General features: G+C 50.5%; 1 protein-coding gene and 1 long non-coding RNA gene across 3 annotated transcripts; one reads left to right on the top strand and one right to left on the bottom strand.

Moving 5' to 3' along the window:
* Positions 1 to 12,097, bottom strand: IKZF4 (IKAROS family zinc finger 4). 2 transcript variants are annotated; one of them, XM_008148612.3, is made up of 8 exons: positions 11,922 to 12,076; positions 10,165 to 10,258; positions 8,551 to 8,655; positions 7,303 to 7,563; positions 5,782 to 5,949; positions 2,415 to 2,564; positions 1,840 to 1,971; positions 1 to 761 (listed from the first exon to the last, which is right to left on the bottom strand). In XM_008148612.3, exons 1-8 carry the CDS (start codon positions 12,006 to 12,008, stop codon positions 1 to 3), a joined length of 1,758 nt encoding a protein of 585 aa, XP_008146834.1. In that variant the 5' UTR covers positions 12,009 to 12,076. The 2 variants fall into 2 exon arrangements, with proteins under 2 accessions (XP_008146834.1, XP_054574390.1); XM_054718415.1 differs by lacking the exon at positions 10,165 to 10,258 and having other exon boundaries at positions 12,052 to 12,097.
* Positions 12,078 to 22,363, top strand: LOC129149634 (uncharacterized). Its single transcript, XR_008556500.1, has 4 exons — positions 12,078 to 12,121; positions 13,229 to 13,338; positions 14,920 to 14,989; positions 22,220 to 22,363. It is a non-coding gene; the product is annotated as an uncharacterized LOC129149634 (long non-coding RNA).
* Positions 22,364 to 22,849: the final 486 nt, after the last annotated feature.

The raw sequence follows: 22,849 nt of genomic DNA on the forward strand, positions 1-22,849 counted from the left end.
CTAGCCCACCTTGTGCTCCCCCCGGACAATGTGGGAAGAGAATTCGTACCGGTCCTGGCTGTGGTAACCACAGATGTTGCACTCGAAAGGGTCTCTGAAGCCATGGCAGCCCATGTGGATGGTGAACATGACATGGTCCAGGAAGAGGATGCGGCAGTGCTCACACTTGAAGGCCTTCACGGGCTCACCGCTCTCGCCCACCACCCGGAGCACTTCCTTCGAGGGGCCTGGGGTGCCCCGCAGTAACCCCTCCTGTGGCTTGGGGTCCTCTTTGGCGTAGGCAGGACTGGGCCGGCCCACCACAATGGTGGGAGGTGGCTGGGGTGGGGGACCCTGAGGGAGGGATACCACCCCCCCAACCCGATCTTCGTGGTTGCTCTCTGTATCTGTGGAGTCTTGGCACCCATTGCTGGGGGATGCTCCGGGGTCAGTAAGGGGGCCGCGGGCCCGGTAGAGGAGGGGACCACCATCAGCCAGGTCCTCGGGTCCCTCACCTGCTTCTCGGGATCCTGGAAGCTCCAGTCGACTGGGGAGGGGCTGCATCTGGGTGTAGACAGAGCTGATGACGGGCGTGAGTTCTGAGATGCAATTGGTAGGTGGAAGGCGGAGGGGACGCAGGTGCTCTGCCCCCACAAAGGCCAGAGAACCTCCAAAACCAGGCTCCAGGCCATGATGTGCCACCAGCTCCACATCCTTCTCATAGCCACCCGAATTCACATCGTAGGGGAGGTCCGAGAGGCTGAAGCGCATCTGCTTCTCACCTGTGGAGAAGAGGCTCTCAGCAGAGCTGGGCATGGCGGATTCCCGGGCTCCCAGGATGATGCCTTTGTTTTCTTACCCACGAGGATGGCTGTCATGTGATTTACCACTCCTCATTTACTTCCCTGGAGATTAGGTCCCTTGTGGGGCCGCTCCCCAACTCTAGGCTATAATCTTAGAGGTCTCAGTCCCAGGCCACTGATCTTTATTTTCTTGTATTACCTGTATCTATCTATACATAAAAGCCGAAGCAACTGTTGCGACCAAATGATCGGAATGACCGGAACGACTGGTTGACCAGTCGCTATGACACACACTGATCACCAGGGGGCAGACGCTCAATGCAGGAGCAGCCCCCTGGGGGTCAGTGTGCTCCTATAGCCAACCTCCTACGGCCGGCGGTGACGGCAGCGTCTGACCTCTGTTCCTTCCGTGCCGGCCAGGCTAACTGTCGCCTCCTCTTCCGACCTTGCTGGGGCCTTTGGGCCCAGGCTGAAACAGGGAACCAGGGGTGGGTGGCGGTGGACATGGCCCCTTTCCCAGGGGGGCTGAGGGCTGGCTCCCTCCTTGGGGCCGGCAGCCAACCTCCCGAGCCCCGTCTCTCCCCCCGGCCGGCCGGCCCCAACTGGCCTGGCCCTGATTGGCCCTGATCACCAGCCAGGCCTAAGGACCCCACCTGTGCACCAATTCGTGCACTGGGCCTCTAGTTCCCTATAAAGCTCCAGGTCCTCGGGGAGCTGGGCCAGGTGAGGTCCCCATACTCGCCTCCTCCCTCTGACTCTAAGGGCCCAGGTCTCAGTCCCCACAGACTTACGTCCTCGTTATTCTCAAAAACTGGGAGAGCCTTGACACCCTCTTCTAAAACCACCACATGAGTCTTCAACACTGACCCCTCCCACCCACTTGAGGTACTTTCTTCCTTTTCATTCTGCACCTATTTTGGGGATAGATTCTGAGGGCCAGACCGCTTTCTTTCCTTCAATCAAATCTCCAGACCCAACTGATCTAATGGCCACCAGAGCTCAGATACAGACGAGCTGTGGCTTAAAGCTGAAGTCTCCTCTACCACTGGACTCTTACCTACAAACTTCTGGGGGGTGGAACGCTTGCGTTTGGTGAGGCTGTTGGCCAGACGATCAATGAACGTGGGCCTCTCAGAGGATGAGTGCAGCATAGAGTCTGGCACCATCTCCAGGTCACGTATCTCATCACCTAGTGGGGGGAGGTGGGACAGGGAGTAGCAGCTGAGTAGGGGTAGCACTGGCCCGGCAGGTCAGGGGCCACGGAAGGTCATACCTGATGCTTGGAAAATGAGGTCTGCTTACCTCACCCTATTTAAAGCTCATCCTGGCAACAGGTCAGATAATTTGGGGACAAGTATATACCTCTGACCCTCAATTTCATACTTCCTTGTAGTCTTTCTCTCTCATTAGACTAAGAACATAGGTCACATCCTCCCCTACCTCTGGGTCTTCCTGCAGCATCTCCGGGGGGCTCTGCACTAACTGGGGTGCTTGGCACCCCAATTACTGAGGTAATTGACCCTTCCCCACGGACCTCTCCCCTTGTGCAGCCAAGTGCTGGAATCGCCCTTGTCCCGCACTCCCTCCCTCCGGCTCTGCCCTCAGCTCCCCGGAGCCCTGCCCACAGCCCACCTGGCTGGCCGGCCAGCGCCTGGGCTTCAGTGCTGAGACTCTGCAGGTAGTGGTGGCACCGCTCCTTGTGCTCCTCCAGGGTACTCTGCTGCTTGTAGCTCCGGCCACAGTAGTTGCACTTGTAGGGCTTACCCACCGTGGGCGAGGAGACTGGGCAGGAGAGAGGGCGCAGACAGCATCCCCGTTACCTTTCCCAGTGCCCTGGCTCCACACAGCCATCCCTCCCATCCGTCCCAGGAGCAAAGGGACACTGAGGAGGAAGGGATGCTGCTCAGTTGAATTCTTCTGCTGTCTTCCCCTCCCCAACGGCTGCTGTCAGCATGGACACGTGACCAAACCTCAGAGAAGAGGCACCATGGGCAGCTACGGGAAGAGAGAGGGGACCCAGGTCATGTGGCACTGGATTGCTGGTAGGACTCAAGATGGCCAAATGGCCCTACCCGGTTTGGCTCAGTGGATAGAGCATGGGCCCTCGGACCGAAGGGTCCCAGGTTTGATTGCGGTTGCAGGCTCGATCCCCAAACCTGGTCGGGGCAGGGGTGGGAGGCAACCAATCGAAACAACCAATGTATTTCTCTCACATTGATGTTTCCCTCTCTCTCTCTCTCTCTCTCTCTCTCTCTCTCTCTCTCTCTCTCTCTGACTCTCCCCCTCCCTTCCACTCTCTCTAAAAATAAATGAAAAAAATATCCTTGGGTGAGGATTAACAGCAACAAAAAAGATGGCCAGCTAAAACCGGTTTGGCTCAGTGGATAGAGCGTCGGCCTGTGGACTCAAGGGTCCCAGGTTCGATTCCAGTCAAGGGCATGTACCTTGGTTGCGGGCACATCCCCAGTAGGGGGTGTGCAAGAGGCAGCTGATCGATGTTTCTCTCTCATCGATGTTTCTAACTCTCTATCCCTCTCTCTTCCTCTCTGTAAAAAATCAATAAAATATATTAAAAAAAAAAGATGGCCAAATTGCTGCTCAGAGGAAAGAAGAGCCCAGGGACTTGGTAGGGGACCATCCCTGGCAGACAGGCTGGCCCCACCCCAGGACCTCAGAGTCTGAGGCCCACACTGTGGTTTAACCTTTCCATGTGGCAGGCGGTGTCAGCGCTGTTTACCAGACAAGGGGATTTTTTGCTTACGAACTATCTGATTTGGTTTGGGGGAAACTGGTGGGCTGGGGTGACAGAAATGAGAGTCCTCAGATCTGCTGATACGGGGAGGGGCAGTTTTCACCCACCTTTTCTGGTCCTTTTCTACCTCTACCACTAGCCCAGTTTTGCTGCTGATTATTCTTTCTGTCTTTCTACACTGAGATTCAGAGAGAGCCCCACAAAAACCATCATCTGATGGAGAAATTTGAGAAGAGAAAAAGAATGAAAGAACAGAGAGGAAAACAATGGAGAAGAGTATAAAAGGAAGAGAACAACTTTGGAGGTTTTTTCTTTAAAGAACAGGATATAAAGATTTTGTTTTTAGTGAAGTGAAAAGATTGGGAAAACTGAGATCGATACCTCCTTGAAAGACAACTTTTGAGAGATGATTTTTGTGAGAGAAGAGAAAAAAGTGAGAGAAACAAGGTATTGTATATTTTAATTTATGTATCTTGCTACTACTGAGCGGGGGATAGGAGAAGTATCTCCAGGAACCGCTCTCCCGCCCCATGCCTAACCTGGACCGTGACTCAACCAATCTACCACCATCTTGCTCTTGCTCAGTGTCCGGGGGATGAGATTAAAGTCACAGACCCCACTGACCTAAGACTCGTAGGGAAATGTTTTAACATCTGAGAGGAACCCTTTTTTCTTATAGTGTGGGTTGTAAGAGAAAGCATCTCATAAAGATGGGACCCAATAGTATATCCATGTCTTCTTCTGGCCCCAATCTCCTCCAAAACCCACCCCGCCCCCTGCCGTGCTCTTGGTAAGATTTCTAGGGGCCAAGCTACCCTTTTTCCAAACCAGCACGGGGGCGGGGGGGAGCCCCTTTTCCCAGGAAAAGGCACAGGACTGGCACTGGATCTTAATGGGGTTCCAGTGAGGATGCAGAAAGAATAGCTCCGTGACTGGCAAATCTTCTCTTCTTTTTCAGTTTCCTTGTCAGCAAAATGGAGATAATAACCTCTACCTTGGGATTATTATGAGGATCACATGAGGAGACAAGTGAAATGCTTTGTAGATTATAAAGCATGAATCAATGGTGATCTTTCTCTCTGTTGTTTCTCCACATACACGGAGATAAAGAGGTCCCAGCGCCCAGGTGAGAGCAAGGTAGGTGGCTGGACAAAGTGAGGGTGGTGAGGTGATTACTTTGTCCCTTTAAATCCTGGCCCCTGAGAGTTTAGGAAAAGAGAGATATAGCAAAGAACGTTTCCAAGGACAGACCCTACTAATTCTTTCCCCTCTGCCCTCCTTCCTCCTTTTCCCAATCTTGAGCTCCCTCCTTCCTGCCAGCTCAGCTCCTGGCCTTTTCCCAAGTCCCAGCCTAAAGCTCAAAACTTAGTAAAATGCTTCAAAAGTGCTATCTGCCCAGCTGATTAGGCACATGGTGACTCAGTCTGGGCTGGGCTAGAAAATCGAGTTAGTCCAGCTCCCTGGCACTGTTCCAAACACGGAGCGCCAGGCACTTGCTCCTGCTCCTGGTAAGGTGATGACCTCTTGGGATGGGGAACAGAAATGGGATAACCTTTTCGTAGGTTTCCTTTCCTCCAGTTTGGGAGGCCCATGGATATTTTCAGGAACCAGGAGGAAGTCAAGGAGAGGACAGAAGGGGGCAAAGATGATGACAAGTGTGGAGCCTGGGGCAGATATGAGGGGAGGAGGGGGTCACCCTGGTGCTCATAAGTGGGGGGTGATAGGGCACAGATGGTTCTGCATCAGCGTGACCTTTAAAAATAGTCAGGCATGGCCTGGCTGGTTTGGCTCAGTGGATAGAGCTTCGTCTGCAGACTGAAGGGTCCCTGGTTCGATTCCGGTCAAGTGCACATGCCTGGGTTGTGGGCTGGATCCCCAGTGTGGGGCGTGCAGGAGGCAGCCGATCAGTGATTCTCTATCTCTCTCTCCCTCTCCCTTCCTCTCTGAAATCAATAAAAATATTAAAAAATAAAATAAAAAAGGCAGGGAAGGGTGACTGTTGGGACACAAGAACATTGCCTGTGCTCCTTTTGCTCTCCACATTGGAGTGTGGCAGATGCAAAATTCCTCCTCAGAGTCCCCCACATTTCCCAGGGGCCTGGGGCCCAGCGGCGGGGTTACTGAGGCAGGGCCCTGTCCCCTGGGAGTGCTCCGCCCTCCTGGTAACAGGCACTGCCGTCCCACAGAGACAAGAGCGGGGTGTCCTGGGGCCCCACTTCCCCCTCTCCCCCTGGAAAGGTCACTGACCCGAGTGCGTCCGGAGGTGGCCGGTGAGCGCGTCCCGCCGGCGGCAGGCGTAGTTGCAGAAGGGGCACTTGAAGGGCTTCTCCCCGGAGTGCAGCTTGATGTGGCGCAGCAGGTTCCCCTTCTGCGTGAAGGAGGCCCCGCACTGGTTGCAGTGGAAGGGCCTCTCACCTGCCAGGGAAGGAGAGGTGCCGGGGGGCTGGCTGTGAGGAACCCTGGAGGCTGAACCCAGGCCCTCCCCGACCCCCCCTGCCCCACACTGGCTCAGGGACCGCGCTCAGAGCACATTTCTGAGGGGCAGGGCTGTGCCACGCATACACATCCTCTCCATACAGATCCGTGGGAAGGTGTGGATAGGGGCTGTGGCCCAAAGGCCCTTAGCACCAGCCAGGTCCCACCCGTTCTCTCTGCCCCAGGAGCCCAAAGCCCAAGGAGGCTGAGAAGAGGCTTCCAGAGTCCGTATTTCTTCTTCTTTTTCTTTATCCATCGATGGGAGGGCCCAATTAATTCCCAGGAGTCCTCCCCCATTAGATATAGGATCCTTCTCGCTCTCTCTTTTTTAAACCCTCACCTGAGGATATGTTTTTTTGTTGTTATCCTCATCTGAGGATATTTTTTCCCAATGATTTTTAGAGACAGTGGAAGGGAGGGAGATGGGGAGAGAGAGAGAGAGAGAGGGAGAGAAACATCAAAGTGAGAGACACATCAATTGGTTGCCTCCCACATGTGTCCCAATCGGGGCCAGGGATCGAACCTGCAACCCAGATACATGCCTTTGACTGGGAATCGAACCCACCACCCTTTGGTGCACAGGCTGATGCTCTCAGGGATATGTGTTTTTGGTGTGTTTTTTTTTTTTTTTAAATATATTTTTATTGATTTTAGAGAGGAAGGGAGAGGGAGAGAGAGAAAGAAACATCAATGATGAGAGAGAATCATTAATCGGCTGCCTCCTGCACGCCCCCTACTGGGGATTGAGCCCGCAACCCAGGCATGTGCCCTTGACTGGAATCGAACCTGGGACCCTTCAGTCCACAGGCCGACGCTCTATTCACGAAGCCAAACCAGCTAGGGCAAAGATATTTAAAAAAAATTAATTTTAGAGAAAGGAAAGAAGAGAGAGAGAAACATCAAAGCGAGAAACATCTACTGGTTGCCTCCCATATGTGCCCTGACCAGAATCGAACCCGCAACCTTCCGGAGTATGGGATGATGCTCCAACCGAGCCACCTGGCCGGAGCTAGGATCCTTCTTGAGGCTACAAGACTTTCCCCTCCCTCACTTCCTCAGAAAAATATCAGCTTTTCTTTATAATAAGAGCTGAAGGAAGTGCCAGGAAAGTATAGGCATCCAGGGAGTCTGAATTTCAACCCTCCTTTTTTTTTTTTCTCCCTCAGTTAGGAAATGTGCCCGGAGAGACCCTTCTCTTTCTGAGGCCACCCCACTCCGGGCATGGCCTCCTAGCGCTGCCCCTGCCGCTCCGGCCCACCTGGGAGTCCCTCACTGCCCCCCTGGCTTACTCACCTGTGTGACTGCGTTTGTGCACCATGAGCACGTTGGGCCCGATGCAGACCATGCCACACACATCACATTTGAGCTTGCCATTGGGCAGCCGGATGCCACCAGGGGAGTGAGGCTCTGGCCCACCTCCATCACAGTAGCCCAGGGGCTCCGACAGCGAGTCTTCCACGATCACACTATCGTCCTTTTCCAGGAGCCGCTCATCTGGCCCCAGCAGTCTACTCGACTCCTCATCGCTGTACATCTCCACCTTGATGGAGTTGGCTGGAGGGTGGGATGGTGTTTAGGAGAGAGGCAGGCCAAGGGGAGAGCCTTCCCCCAGGCCCGAATGGCACTCCCCAAGTCCAAAAGGAGTCTCCGAGCCCTGAGGCATTCAGCCTTCAAAGGAGGCCAATACCCTAGGTGTCCAGAGTGGTGACACCAGGGTCCTGCTGGGACCCGAAGCAACCTTGTCCTCCTGTCCCACCGATCAGGCAAATGGGCTTTGAGGGAAAAGCACTGGGGAGAGGAGGACGCTAAGGGGAGCCTATTTCTCCACTCTCTTGTCATTAAGAAAGATGTCTGACTTGGCCCTGGGCAGGAAGCCAGCAAGTAACAGTGTCAGGAAAACAGTCCTAGAAGACCGAAGAGACAGGGCTAAAGAGAGAGTAAAACTGGAAGACCAACACGGCTTACATTACCCGCCCCCCCATAAGACTGAGCCCCTCTACTCCCCTCCGGAACACTCAGAGGGGGATGGAGGAGGGAGGAGCCATTGAGGAGAAAGCTTTGGCTCTAGCTCTGACCTACATTCCTGGCTATTCCAACCATTTGGAGAATGTCACAGATCTAGGGCCAGCTGAGGAGAGGCAGTCCTGGGGACCCTCTGGGCAGGAGACTCGGGGGGTGGGGGTGGGGGGGTGGGGGGGGGGGTGATGAGGAGATCCTTCTCATGTCTATTTCCTATCTCACTCCAGCTCGTGCCCATTTCTATCTACCTGCTGTTCTAACTCCAGACTTCCTCTTTGGGGTCTTTTCCTTAATCCCACCCATGCCTCTGTGAATTCCACCCCTGCCTGGCAGTGAGAGTTCATTCTTCTTTCAGAAGTAAGGGAAATCCCAGTCACTGAGCTCCTTAGTGATTCTAGAGACTCCGAGCAGGAAACCAGAGGGAGGCAGCGATGGGGAAATGGCTGCCAATGGAAGATGAATCGAGGGCCAAACACAAACAGGGATGCCTTGTGCCAGGCGAGGGAAGGAGGGCGCACTTACCACTGAGTGAGCGGCTGGGAGAAGAGTGCTGGCTGTTGGGGGTGCTCACCGAGGGCCCCACTGGGGCCCCAAGGAACTCCTTCTCCAGAGATGAGTCCCCGCTACCTTAGAGGAGAGAACAAGAGGGCAGGTGAAGCTGTAGCTGTAGCCATTAGTAAATCGCCTCATCTTTTAAAAACTCAGTTACGTTTATCTTGTAGCCATGTACAAGGCCGTGTTGTATGCTGGGCACCATACCTTGTGCCCTGGCCAGCCTGGGTGCCCGGTGCTGACTTCCGCGAGCTCAGTGGCTGGGTCTTGCCCACCCTACCTTTATCTAGGCCTGAGGGGAAGAGCATCACTGCCTGACGTCCACAGGAAGCAGGGCTGGGGCTGGGCGGGCCGGGGTAGAGAGGAAAATGGGGGCCTCAGCAGGGAGGCGGTTCAGGACAGCCGGTTCTTCCCTATTGTTCCTCTCCGGAGCCCCCAACACCAGGTACGGGATCTGCAGGAAGGGCAGCTGGAATTGTCCCTGAATCTAATGATAATAATAGCAATCATAACGATGGCAGCTCACATGAACTGAGTGCTTACTATGTGCCAGGCAATGTTCTATGCACCTTAATTGAATTATTTCATTTACAACAACCCAGTGAAGTAGGTACCAATGTTATCCTAATTTTGCAGGTGAGGAAACTGAGGCACAAAAAAGGCTACATTACTTGTCCAAGGCTATAGAGCCAGCAGTGGTAGAACTGAAAGCTGATCACACACAAAAAAAGACGTGCCCATGTCCTTAACCACCACCTACACAGCCAACTGGGACTCACTGTTTCAGGAGGGGAGAGCTGGGCCCATTAGATTTTCTAAAATTAGCGAAATTTGACTACTCTAGAAAGTGTCCTATCTGATATGACTCCAATCAGATATTTACTACTTGGTATTCCCTTAACAGTGAAATGATCAGTTTATTTTCAATGTATTCATTTTAACTTGTTGACAAATTGCATTGTAAAAATGCTTTTTGAGCCCTAACCGGTTTGGCTCAGTGAATAGAGCGTCAGCCTGCGGACTCAAGGGTCCCAGGTTCGATCCCAGTCATGGGCATGTACCTTGGTTGCGGGCACATCCCCAGTGCGGGGTGTGCAGGAGGCATCTGATCGATGTTTCTCTCTCATTGATGTTTCTAACTCTCTATCCCTCTCCCTTCCTCTCTGTAAAAAATCAATAAAATATATTTTAAAAAATGCTTTTTGGGAAGTTCATATATCTTTTTAAAAAATCAGATAACACACCTAAAGATATAAGTCATGTCTTAAAAAAAAAATCCCTCCTCCCCACAATTATTTACACAAATACATAGGTGAAATAAAGCACATGTAGACAAACACACACAGACACAGACAAGATCACATATGTAGATACACATACAGAGAACATACCTACTGGGATAAACATACTCATAGCCCCTACAGTATCTGCTAACATGAACATGCATGGATGTGTGCAGACAGCCCTAAATATGGAGAAAAGAGAGAGAGAGAGAGAGAGAGAGAGAGAGACAAACCCTAAAATTCATCCCTAAAATCCACCTATTAGTACTTTACCCAATTTCCCAGCTATGAACATACTTACTTTCACAAAATAAAGATTCCATTATAAAATGGTTGGAGTCTTGGGCCTGAGGCAAGAAATCCGGAACACACCCTCCTGAGGGATCCCTCTCCAGCTTTGGTCAGTGGGAAGAAAACAACCACTCAGGACTTTGGGACCATTTCCCATTCATATCCTCTCCTAAAAGTCCCATTTCCCGCACGCTATCCCATCAAAGTCTAAGGAAATTGTTTACTACCTATAGGAAAAGCCTTATGGCTTAACACTGACTTTCCCCAGCTGGGCTCTTCAGATGAGCCATGGTTATCTACAAAAGTTGCCCAAACCAGAACCACACACATATCACAAAGGGAGCATCTCAGAGTGTGAGCTGAGACCTGCAGACCCAGACCCAGACCCAGTTTTAAAAGATGACATTTAAACTACGTGGAGGTTTACTGAGGTTAGGAGGGTTGAAAGGGCATCTTCTCATTCCTTTTCCATCCTTAGTGCTGACTTGCCCTGACTCACTTGATGTTAGCGATGGGGAAGAACAGGGCTCTCTCTGGGCCCTGGCCCTGAGTCCTTGACCCCAAAAGGAGTAGGAGCTTGCTGGAAGTCCATCGCTGGTCCCAGCCTACCAGACTGAAGCTGCCTCTTGGGGCCAGAGCCTTGATATATGGGGGGAAATACCCTTAAAGGGACAGTGAGAGACATTAAGGGGGAAACATCCTTTGTGGCTTTCCCTATGGCGGCCTGGGAACAGGAGGTCGGGCAGGTGCCTCCAGAATCACGTCGGTAGTTCAAGAGGCTCTTTGATGCCGCTGCCCTCCGGGGATCAAGGCAGGAGGGGAAACAGGCTGCAGTCTACTTCAAGGGGCTAATCCATACACATGAATCATTTCGGGGCCCCAGGGACTGTGATTTCCAGCTAAAGGGAGAAGGGGACTAGAATCAGATTTGGGAAGTTCAGCAGTTCTGCTCTCAGCCTCAGAAACCCCAGTGAGGGAATTTCAAATGCTTGGGACGCCCAAGAAATCCCAGACTGTCAAAGCCAAGCATTAAGGCTGCTCTCGGGTCTCAGAGAAATGGTCTTGGTCCAAGTCATCCTAGACGGCCTGAGCCCCGAGCGGGCGAAGCCAGATCAGGAGGCTCCCGTCAGAGGCACTCGGAGGTGAGTCCAGGGCAGGGAGGCAGGCAGGCAGGCAGCAGCCCCCAAGCGAAGGCGTTTCACACGCCCAGGGAGACACCTCCGAGCGGCTACTTCTAGGGACAGCCAGGGGGCTGGAGGACCCCCCACCCCCACTTCTCTGCAGGGACCTCATCCTCACTGCGAGCTCCGAGGGGCCGGGATGCTAGCCTGCCGGCGGGGAACAGGGGGCACCGGGCGAAGAAAGCCGCCCTTCCCCGCTCTATTGTGGGGGGGAAGCGGAGGCCCCTGAGATCGCGGCTCCCGGGCGGAGGCATCTGCTGCCCGGGCGCCTCTTCACCTCGACCCTCTCCGCTCCGATCCCACCCTGGCTGCCTGGGCATTTCACCCGGACGGCCCCGCATCTGTCCCCAAGGCCTAATCAAGATGTCACCACAAGCTCCCACTGTCCAAGTCGCAGGCTTTGCTTAGCAACACCAAACACCCTCGCCCATCCTCGGCAAGTGTGAGGAGGAACGCCCCCTCCCCCGCACACACGCAGCCCCCCGTGCTCTCCCTTTCCTCAGTCTCGGGAGTTGCTCCCCAATCGGCTCCCTGGCCCCGGCACCCCCTCGCCCCCCGCCACTAACCACCTTCTGCCTGAACTTACATTGTCCTTCCCTTGCCGGCGAGACCCCGGGGTGCGAACGCGGCCGCCGCCTTGGAAACGGCGCGGGAGTGCGGGTGGTGTGTGCATGTCTGCGTCTCGGTGGCAGGCAGGGGTGAGCCCAGCCACTCACCTTCCAGGAAGCGTGGATTCCTGGAAGTGAGGGGAACCGCCGTCATTTCGCAGGCAGCGGCAGCGGCACGGTGAGCAGGGGCCCACGGCTGCAGCCAGCAAGAGCTCAGCCCAGGGTGTGTGTGTGTGTGTGTGTGTGTGTGTGTGTGTGTGTGTGTGATGTGTGTGTATGAGAGAGAGAGAGAGAGAGAGAGAGAGGGAGGACGCTTGGATGTGCTTGAGGAGGGGGCTGCAGAGAATGTAGAATGTATATGTGTGTCTGGGCGGGGAGGGTGGGGGGGGGAGGCTAGGCTACAGCATCTCTTTCCCAAGCCAGTGCAGGGGCGGGGGTGGGGGTGTGCACAGGGAGCGGGAGGCAGATGCCGTTGCCCTCGTGCCCAGCAGACAAAGAGGAACTGCACAACAAATGCCTGAGAGAAGCAAGAGTGTGTGCAAGAGAGAGATGGATGGGCCCTCGGGGTGGGAGGGAGAAAGGAGGGCCCCCAGGGAAGGCCCAATCCTCCGCCAGCTGGGGAAGCCAAGGCCCCAGAGGTCATGGGGCCCAGGACACGGGGCAGCTTCAAGGCTCTCGGATCAGCAGAAAGCCCCTCCCCCACCAAACTCAGGCACTCTTATTCCCTCCTTTCCCTCCTCCTCCAGGAGGGAGGTCGCTCTGTAGATCTGGGGACTGACAGTTCCCTCCTTCTCAGCGGTGAGAGGGCTCAGCACAGTCTGGTCTCAGGCTGGTGTGGCTCTGTGGCCCTGAGCCCTTTCAGATCCCAGGCAAAATGCTGGTAGAGTCTCCCCACGGCCCCTCCCCGCCTGTGCCCCTGGGGCCGGCTGCCTGCCTGCAGCCCTGGATGAATCCGCCCTCTATCAAGACAAGGCCTCTGCTCCCTTCCCTTCCAGAGGAGCTGCTCAGTGACGCGCTGACCTACTTTGGAGACTAGGTTTCCTGATTCCAAGAATTTGGGGGTGGGAGGGGCTGCGAAACTTTGGGCTGCCTACCCCTGGGTCTCTTTCCACTGAGGTTCCCTTGAACATTTCAGGGTCCCAGCAAACTTGGGACAAGCACTGCGCAAACAGTTGTATGAGCCAGTTCCAGCAACTCCGCTTCCCTTGAAAGAGGGAATGGGGGAGGGGAAAGGCTCTGTCTGGTCAATTAATGACTCTTCCCTTCTCTTCCCTCTCTCCCCCAGGAGGGAAGCATCTGCACCTGTAGAAAACATGGGCTTTCTGAATTGGGCTCTATGAGGTGGGGAAGCCTCGGTGAAGGACAGGAGAGAGACGCCCATCATCAAGTGGCCAGGTGAGGAAAGGCCGCCTGGTGTGGAGGCAGAAGAGCTGGGATGACCTTGAAGGAGCCATGGGGTGCTTTGGGAGGGTACACACTGCGTCAGCCCTCCCCACTGCTTCCCTATCACTCCCGCAGAGATGGGTCAGATGCCCCTCGGGTGGACTGTCTCAGCCATGCTCAGTTCTGCAGGGGCTACTACTTTTCAGGGCCAATGTTGGCCCTATCTGGATTTTCCCTTTTCCCTAAGGCAGCTGCTGACATTTAGAATTCTCAAAACACAGGTAAGAGGCTGCTGACCTCTACTTTCATCCCAAAAGCCATCCTGTGCAGAGGCCTCTTCTTATATAGGGCATGCCAACCTGAAGTTCGGTTTCATAGCGCAGTAAAGCAAACACCCTCAGAATTTTTCCTCTAGTATCCAATATTCGCCAGAGATAGGACTGAAAAGAGCCTATTGTATTTCCTCGCCCACCTTCCTGGTTTCTCTTTTGCCTACCATAGAGCAGGGACTGGTTTTTACCCGTCGGAGTGGTCCCCGGCAATAAAGCAGGGTCCTGAGTGTGCCTGTTGCTCTACCGTGGTTTTCTGAACAGGCTTAATGGGCAGGAGGTGGGAGGGTTGGCTGGTTCCTCAGAAAGCCTATGGCTTTCAAACCAATAAGGTCTCTTCCAGTTAAGTCAGTCCCCTTGGACCCTGTCATTCTGTCCAATGTGGCAGGTACTGAATGCCTTTGCCCATTCCAATTCCTTCCCTCCTGAAATGAAAAACGGGTCAGAGTTGTCTTCCCTTACATTACCCAGGAGTTGTCAGTGACTCTTAAATGTGTGCGGATCCACCCTGCTATCTTCCTTAGTGCATACCCATAATTCCTCCACAAGTCCCACTTGAGGGGAAAAATAAAAGCTATAGGTCTCTTCTACAATGGTGCTCGAATATCTGAGGGGGGATACTCATCATGTCAAAACCCAATTCTGGCTTCCCTTACCTCTTTTTTTTTTTTTTTGTTAAAGAGGAAGTTTATTCTGCACTAAGAAGCGAGATTCATTACAGAGGAGGTAGAGAAACCAGGATTAGAGGAGGGGGAGGAGAAAAAGGAGGGACCCAACCAGGCTGACTCGCAGGAGAGATGGAGAGAGAACAGTAACTTCCCTTACCTCTTATAATCATTTCCTGCCCTGACATTCTAATGGTCCAAAAAATGATTCCTTCTATCTTAGAGACACTCTGTCTTGGGCCCTTTCCTATACCCTTAGAGAGGGAGCAGATAAAGTCCCTCATTCTTTTCACCTTGCTAAACCCTGAGAGGATCCTGATTACTTTCATATCTCTAACAGCCAGGCATACCATGAGCAATGATCTCTTCTGCCTCAGTGAGAGTATTTGGCAGGTATGAAAAGGTGTATGTTCTAATCGTTGAAAAGGACTGGGGGAAAGGAGAATTGAGCTCTGTATCTCACTTCAAAGGCTGAAAGCCGTTGGTCCACTGGCCAAATTCAGCCCATAGATAAGTTTGGCTTGCCCCATGGAGCATTTTTTTAAAAAAAATTGAGTCATGTTTATATAAAATGGGGATTTCTGATTTCTCTTAAACAGTTGGAAGTTTTGGCCACACTGGATACACACGCACTCCCACACGGACACTGAAGAGCTGCTGCTCCTTGAGGTAGGACGTGTGTTTTCCAGTTCATGACAGTCCCCACCATTCTCTTCTGCTCATTATCCTAACCCAGGTCATTCATTTATACACCCCTCTGGCCCCCACAGACCTCTCAGGTTTGAAACCCTGCTCTACTCTCTGTTGAATATCATGTTTGCTGGTGACTTCAGAGAACAGCATCTCTTTGCTTCAAATCATTCCTCTCTAATAGTCTCTGCTCACATTCCTCTCTTCTTCCCTTCTCCTATCACCCAAGAAGTCTGGGAAGAGAATCACTAAGGAATGTAAAAGGACCAAAATACATGATTACTATCAAGCACTACCAAGGGTGGGTGTCAGCTCTGTGACGAGGGCACTCAGAGGTCCTGTGCTAGGCTGAAGGCGCTGCTCCACAGGGGTGTCTGCTCCCAGCCCCTTACAAAGAGAACGCACAAGAGGGCATACCAGACAGATAGGAGCGGCCATTGCAGTCTTCTATGTCCATCCTAGATTCTGCTGAAAAAGAAAATAGCTGCTATTAGAAGCCAGATCTGGGAAGGGAAGGGGTTTCTCTCTAACATCCTGGAGTTAGCAAGAAACCTAAAAGATCACTTGAGTGTGCCCTGACTCTATCCTAAAGAAGAAGAACCTCATGCCTTATCCTGGTGAGGGAGACAATGTACAAACCCTAGGGCCTCCTCCAACCCACAACTTCTGTTTCCCAGGCTCTGGGGTGGAAATACTGTCTTATTCCAGAGTGGTTCTGGTTGTGTTGTTCTGAGAGGAGACCCTTTCCTTGTGGGTGGAGCTAATGCTGTAGGAAAGAAGGCAGGTTACAGCTCACCTCAGCCCTTGGGAGGTAAAAAAAAGTCCCATAGAGGCTCTATACCTGGTTAAGGATGGGGTAGTAGTAAGAGGAGGAAGCAGGGTTCAGTCGTTCAAGGGATTCTGTTTTGGGTGTGTGGCAGGAGGGAGGGGGACAGGAAAGTAGAAGGTGGAGGAGAGCAGCCCACCTCAGGTTCAGTGAGGAGAGTTCTCTACTGAAGGTAAATAAACAAATTAAACGTTTAAATGGCCCTCCCCACCTTCTTGTCAATACTTTGATATGCTTATTGTTTTTAAAGAAGGCGGGAGCCTGGATTTGAAATGCAGGTTGGCCCTAGCCGGTTTGGCTCAGTGGATTGAGTGTTGGCCTGCGGGCTGAAGGGTTCGGGTTGGATTCCAGTCAAGGGCACATGCCCAAGTTTCGGGCTCGATCCCCACTAGGGGGCGCGCAGGAGGCAGCCGATAGATGATTCACTCTCATCATTGGTGTTTCTATCTCTCCTTTTCCCTTCCTCTCTGAAATCAATAAAAATATATTAAAAAAAAATAAAATAAAACACAAGTTAGTCTATTTGAGGTAAGGAAGGCATGAGAACTGAGAACAATTAAAAGTGCTAATTAAAAAAAAAGTGCTAATTTGTTGCAATGAATTATCTCCTTAGGAGCCTGCGGGAGGAGGAAAAAAAAATCTATTTGGAAGAATTATACATACATCCAAAATTGCTTTCAGTGTTTATCTAATGAAAAATAAATACCCCAGGGACATACAGTATTTGGGGGAGCAAGAGTGGGGCAAGGATGTGAACTGAAGGGTTCTGGGTTTGATTCCGGTCAAGGGCACGTGCCCAGGTTGCAGGTTCGATCCCCAGTAGGGGGTGTGCAGGAGGCAGCCTGATCAATGATTCTCTCTCATCATTGATGTTACTATCCCTTTCTCCCTCTCCCTTCCTCTCTGAAATTAATAAAAAAATAAAATAAAAAGAGTGGGGCAAGGAGATAAATAGCCTAAGCTGCCACCAAGATTCTTGGTCTCTTTGAAAGATCTCACTGAGGCAGGTGGATACAAATTTGGTTTGCTTATATTATATTGATAGAGCCAGGGGTGGGGTGGGGGTTCTGAAGGGCACACAGGAGTAAAGTCTATTTTTTTATTTTTCTACTTCTTTCCCCTCCTGAGTTATTCTTTTTTTTTTCTTTCCTTTTTTTAAAAATATATATTTTATTGATTAAAAAATATATATATTTTATTGATTTTTTGTAGAGAGGAAGGAAGAGGGATAGAGAGCCAGAAACATCGATGAGAGAGAAACATCGACCAGCTGCCTCCTGCACACCCCCCACCGGGGATGTGCCCGAAACCAATGTACATGCCCTTGACCGGAATCGAACCTGGGACCCTTCAGTCCGCAGGCTGACGCTCTATCCACTGAGCCAAACCGGATAGGACTCTTTCCTTTTTTTTTAAATCCTTACCTGAGGATTAAAAAAACATTTGTTTTTTTTTTAAATATATTTTTATTTATTTCAGAGAGAAAGGGAGAGGGAAAGAAAGATAGAAACAGCAATGATGAGAGAGAATCATCGATCTATCTGCTGCCTCCTGCTCATTGCACTGGGGATCAAGCCTGCAACCTGGTCATGTGCCCTTACCAGGGAATCGAACTCTGAACTCCTGGTTCATTGGTCAATGCTCAACCATTGAGCCACACCGGCTGGGCTTTATTGATTTTATTTTTTTTTCTTTTTTTTTTTTTATATTTTTATTGAGGTATTTTATGTGTACATATCTTACTATTACCCCCCCCCACCCGCTTTATTGATTTTAGAGAGAGGAGGGGGGGGGGGGAGGGAGAGAGAGAGAGAGAGAGAGAGTGATGTGAGAGAGAAACATTTATTGGTTGTCTCCTGCCATTACCCCAATTGGGGATCAAATATGGGACAACGCTCCACTAACTGAGCCACCTGGCCAGGGCATCCCCACATGGGTCATTCTTGTCTAGTTCTGAGAGACATCATACGCCTCTAAAAAGTCTCATGAAAAAGTTTGAAACATCCCCAAAGCAAATCCCTTAGATTTAATCAGAAAGCTTGCTAGTCTCACCCAGGAAGACAGGGTCTGGACGAAACATTTCTCTAAGTCCTCCCTGGGGTGGACTGAGCTTTGGAAACAGACTGCTAGACCAAGCCACATTAATAAGTGGTTCCTTAAAAGGTTCCCTTGGGGCAACGACTAAAAGAGCCCAAGTCCACAGGGGTTAATGAACTCATACCTTCTGGAATTAGCCAGAGAACTTGCAGTGGTCAGAGATCCAAGGATGGGGGAGGGCGGCCTGGTACTCCCTTTCATTTCCAAATCATTAGCTCCATAATTGCCCTTTGGGATTGTCCAGTATTACTGCAAAGTTCAAGATGCCACAGGTGACTTCTCTAACACCCCTTAATCCCCCGCATGCAGGAGAAGCAAAAGTGAGTAGAAGTTTCTCAATTTTCTGCTTGGAGAAACTGAGGCTCATTGCAGTTAAGTGACTTGTCTCAGGGCTCATGGTGAGACTGGAATGAAAAAAAGTATACAAGTCTCCTGCCTTTCCGAGATGTGTTCTCTTCGTTAAACCATCTTGCTTCCTTTCAAAAGCCAGATTACTCAAGGCCTTCATGGATCTCTTGCTTTTCCCTGGTTCTAACATCAATTAAGGCATCTTTTCCTTTGGTGTGATCCCTGAGAGAGTAGGGTCTGTTACTTAAAAAGGAAGAACAAGTTGAACAGGTTCTACCAAGAAATATGCTAATGCAATTGTGTGTGTGTGTGTGTGTGTGTGTGTGTGTGTGAGAGAGAGAGAGAGAGAGAGAGAGAGAGAGAGAGAGAGAGAGAGAACACCAGGGGCTAGCAGACAAGCACTAGGTAGGCAGAGCAGTTGAAGCATAGCATCCAGTTAGCACTGGCTCTCATTCTTGGACACCTGCCCAAATGGCCCCAAAACAATTTTCATAAGGATCTGAAGGAGCTGGTTTGAGTTGGACTTTGTTCTTAGCAGTACACTGAGCTCTTCTGCTTCTTTTTTTATTTTATTATTTTTTGTTGTTGTTAATCCTCACCCAATAATATTTTTCCATTGATTTTTAGAGAGTGGAGGGTATTTTTCCATTCATTTTTAGAAAAGGTGGAGGGAAGGGGGAGAGATAGAGGGAGGAACATCGATGTGAGAGGAACATCAAACCTGCAACTGAGGTACGTGCCCTTGGCCAGAATTGAACTGGGACCCTTCAGTCCTTGGGCCGATACTCTATCCACTGAGCCAAACCGGCTAGGGCAGGTCTTCTGCTTATTTGCTTTTAACAGGTGCTCTATGACACATCTTGGGCAAAACAGGTCTTTAGCTGCCTCCAACTGGTCTAAATGCCAGTTGGTAACCCTGGAAGTCAGAGGGCATTGAGATTCTGTCTTGGTATTCTGAGGAACAAATCAGTAGATGAACTTCACTATTTGCTCAATCCCCAGGTGGCACATCCCTCCCAACCTTCCCTCTCCCCATCCCTCAAAGCATCTCCTCCCCTGCCTGGCCAGGCAGGCAGATCTTAGTGTCCCCTTAGAGGAATTGGGTCAAATTAGGCAGCGCCAATTGTAGACATACCACAGCGGGAGGAGGTATAAGGATCGAGAAGTTAGTTACACAAGACAGGTTTGGCTCCAAGATCTTGGGAGGAAACTGGCTTCATAGCAACACAGATTCAGTGATAGAGGTAGGCACACTGTGTACAGTAAATTCAGTTTAGCGAGCTGAATACAAAACGACTAGAAACAGCTCGTCTCCCGATTCAAAAGGAAGTATCTCTGTGAGGACAGAGAAAAGGCTGGTCACTGTAACCTCTGTAGACAAATACTTTTTCCTCTGCTCTTTTGAATCCACTTGGCACCATAACAAGAGTCCTCCATGGCCTTGCCTTTCTCCCATCAACACGATGTCACATATGAACAGGAAAGGGCACCTCTCCCAGTCAGATTTCCAATCACACTTCCTGACAAGTAGCAGGTGAGGATCAATCCAAAGTCTGGCTTCCCGGGTCAGGTCAGGCATCAACTACCATCCCCATCTCCTCAAAAACATCTCCACAGTTTTATTGGTGACAAAAATGTCAGAAAGTCAAGTTTTCTCTATGTAGTGGCTCTGAAAACCTGGAATAAGATGGATATCACAAGGAATCAAAGCTCCTCAAATCCTCCAAGGAAAACGGTTTGATCCAGTGACACTCCAAAATGGAAATTGAAAACACACTCCATGTAGCCTCGGCGGTGAGGGGGATATTGTTGGGAAAGAGGATGAAGGTGGAGTGTGGCAAGAACCCATGCCATCATTTGATTTCTATTCCTGAACTACAGCAGGGAGAAGTGGAAATTGTTTCTCTGGTCTGCCTTAGGACCTGGGATCTGAGGTAGAGCCCAGTGATTATTAACAAGACAGAACTTCCCACCTGCCTGGGAGTGAGTACTTCAGGTACTACAAATAGACCAAACCCACAACATCACTCTCTCCTTCCTGCCCCTTTCTGAACTGAATAAACTGAGAAAAAACCGGTTGGAATCACATAGCTGGCTCTTCTCTCTTCCAAGGCTTTGCAAAATTGCGGAGGGGGAAGAGGCGGAGGGTAGAGGGAAGAGGTGGAATTAGGCATTGCCTGCAACCTGACTGCACACCCCTTTCAAGGAAACAGCCCTGGACATCGAGCAGTTTGTAGCTCTGAAATGATCTTTAGGGACGACCGAATGCCCTCTGAAAGGACCCACTGACCTTTCTCAGCTCATGTGTCTGTCTTTACAGCAGAAAGTTCTGCCTCATTTTTTCATCAGGTTGTAGGTGGTCACCTTCTGTCTATACATAACACAGACGAAGACATCTCAGCTTCATGATCCAAGTGCGTGGGGAGCAGTGCAGAGGGGATGAGTCCTCAGGTCATTCTAGGAATGGCCGGGCTCTAAAATAAGAAGGGGTAAGAGCTGGAAACAAAACACCTGGGCAGTGGGAAAATATCACCTCATTGTCTCCTCCTAGATCTCAGGTGAATGCATCTTTTCTCTCGTTCATTGCGCTTCCCTGTCCTCCCCATGTACACTGCGGAAGAGAGAGAAAGCTAAGGTTTATGGGTGGGAGGAGAAACAATCCTATCCCTTCTGTACCTCATTTCAGAACTGTAGGAATAAGAAAAGGGCCAAACTAAACAGTTTAAATCACCAGGTATCATGCACATGAGATGATATTGAGTTTTTTGGAGTATACTCTTGAGTATATAATCCCCGTGTTTACGGAAAGGCCCCACACTCACTGCATTAAGCTGTATGTTGGGGCAGGGTTGGGGAAAGTAGAGCAGGGGAATTCAATCTGAGTTTTATAATGATCAGTTTTGAAGCCAAAGATGTCCAACACAGGGTTAGCTATATCAAGTGAAGTTTGACATCACACAGAAGTTGCACCCAGGCGGGTACGGCTCAGCTGGTTGGAGCGTCATCCTGTACACCAAAAGGGGGCGGGTTTGATTTCAGGTTAGGGCACATACCCAGTTTTCACATTCAATCTCCCATCAAGACACGCAGGAGGCAACCGACCAATGTTTCTCTCTCTCTTTAAAATCAAATTTTAAAAATTACATAGAAGTTTCAATTGATTATTCTGACTGGGGTAGGGTGGCAAAAGGTGGAAGAGATAAGAACAATTGCTTTTGGTGGCAATCCTGGACAGAAGTCCCTAATGCATGCTGATCAAAACAGCTCGCTGTTGTTTGGGCCAGAAAGATGTTTTCAGGCTCCTCTATACAGAACCTTGCTCAGACAACCCAATGTAGTAAGCCTCTCTTCACGTGGAGGGTCTTGGAGCAGGGATACTCTAGGACCTGGAGAATCTTGGAGCTAGAATGGAGTTGAGAGATATTTACAATTTCTTTTTTGTTTGTTTGTTTTTTAATTGAAGAAGAGTCACCCATTTGGTTAGTGATAGAAGTAGGACAAATAGAACCCAGGTTACCAGTCGGGATCTTTCTACTGTGACATAAAGTTTAATCTTGCCATAGCTGGAAGGTTTGGGGCCAACCTGCTTGCTCAGTTTCTTGGGTGATAAAATGAATAGTTTGGGGTTTACATCTTTGTGACTGAAATCCTTGAACTAGAAACACGAGTTTATAGATGCGAAAAGAAATAATCCTCTCCCTCCCATGTTTCTTTCCAGAGATTATAGGCCTGAGGAAAAAGCCAACCTAGACACTCACTAAACATCTTTAAGGCAGAAACGGCTTCTCTGCTCAAGGATCATACAAGCATATATATTCCAGCAGAGTTTACAAGTTGAAGCTATCCCCAGAGGGACCAGGCCATTCATATCACCACCACTTTTTCTTACATGTTTTCATCTGATAAACCTTGAACTTGTCTCTGTGCTTCCAATACAGAGTCCACCAGTCTCTGAGGAGAGGATGCAAATCCAACAGCCTGGAATCCAGAGCCTTCTCCAGCAGGGTCAAGAGACCAACAGAAGGGAGTCCCTCTGCCTGAGGCATTGTCTACACCCACAGGATCCCACACTCTTATTTGTTTCCACGAAGTAAAATGAGGCTAGAAATAGCTGCCCAACAATAATTTATCTTTATTTTTTTCCTTGACTATGTTGTGTGTTCTGAGGGAAGAGAGATGGCCAGTTTGAGAGAAAATAATTCCTTTGTGGATGTTGTGGGGGAGAGGATGGGTGCAAAAGGTGGGATGTTCCTCCCATGTTGGGAAGTATGGGCTGCAGATATATCTCTCCCATCCCCCCCCCCCCCCCCCCCCCCGGGGGCTGCAGATTTAAATTAAGAGGAAATAAAGAAGAAATTTTCAGTTGCATTTTTACTGGAAAAAAGTCAGGACTTATTTCTGAGCCAACTCCTGAAACATGCTGTATCCTTAACCTACTGGGAGGAAGGGGACTGCCCAGAAGCTACAATGAACTAACTGCCCTCAGTGAGCAACAAAGACATCATGTTTTGTGCTCGAGACATCAGCCTCTATTGACTAGAACAAGATATAACTCTGAAACTGCCAAA

Source organism: Eptesicus fuscus, chromosome 7 (genome assembly GCF_027574615.1).
Source record: "Eptesicus fuscus isolate TK198812 chromosome 7, DD_ASM_mEF_20220401, whole genome shotgun sequence".
Classification (NCBI taxonomy): domain Eukaryota; kingdom Metazoa; phylum Chordata; class Mammalia; order Chiroptera; family Vespertilionidae; genus Eptesicus; species Eptesicus fuscus.

Coding starts and splice junctions, on each gene's coding strand:
- IKZF4 (XM_008148612.3), bottom strand. CDS start 12,008: ATGCACACACCACCCGCACTCCCGCGCCGTTTCCAAGGCGGCGGCCGC. Junction 8,656..10,164: donor GGAATCTTTATTTTGTGAAA/GTAAGTATGTTC, acceptor CTCTCCTCTAAG/GTAGCGGGGACTCATCTCTG. Junction 2,565..5,781: donor CCACCTCCGGACGCACTCGG/GTCAGTGACCTT, acceptor TCTCCTGCCCAG/TCTCCTCGCCCACGGTGGGT.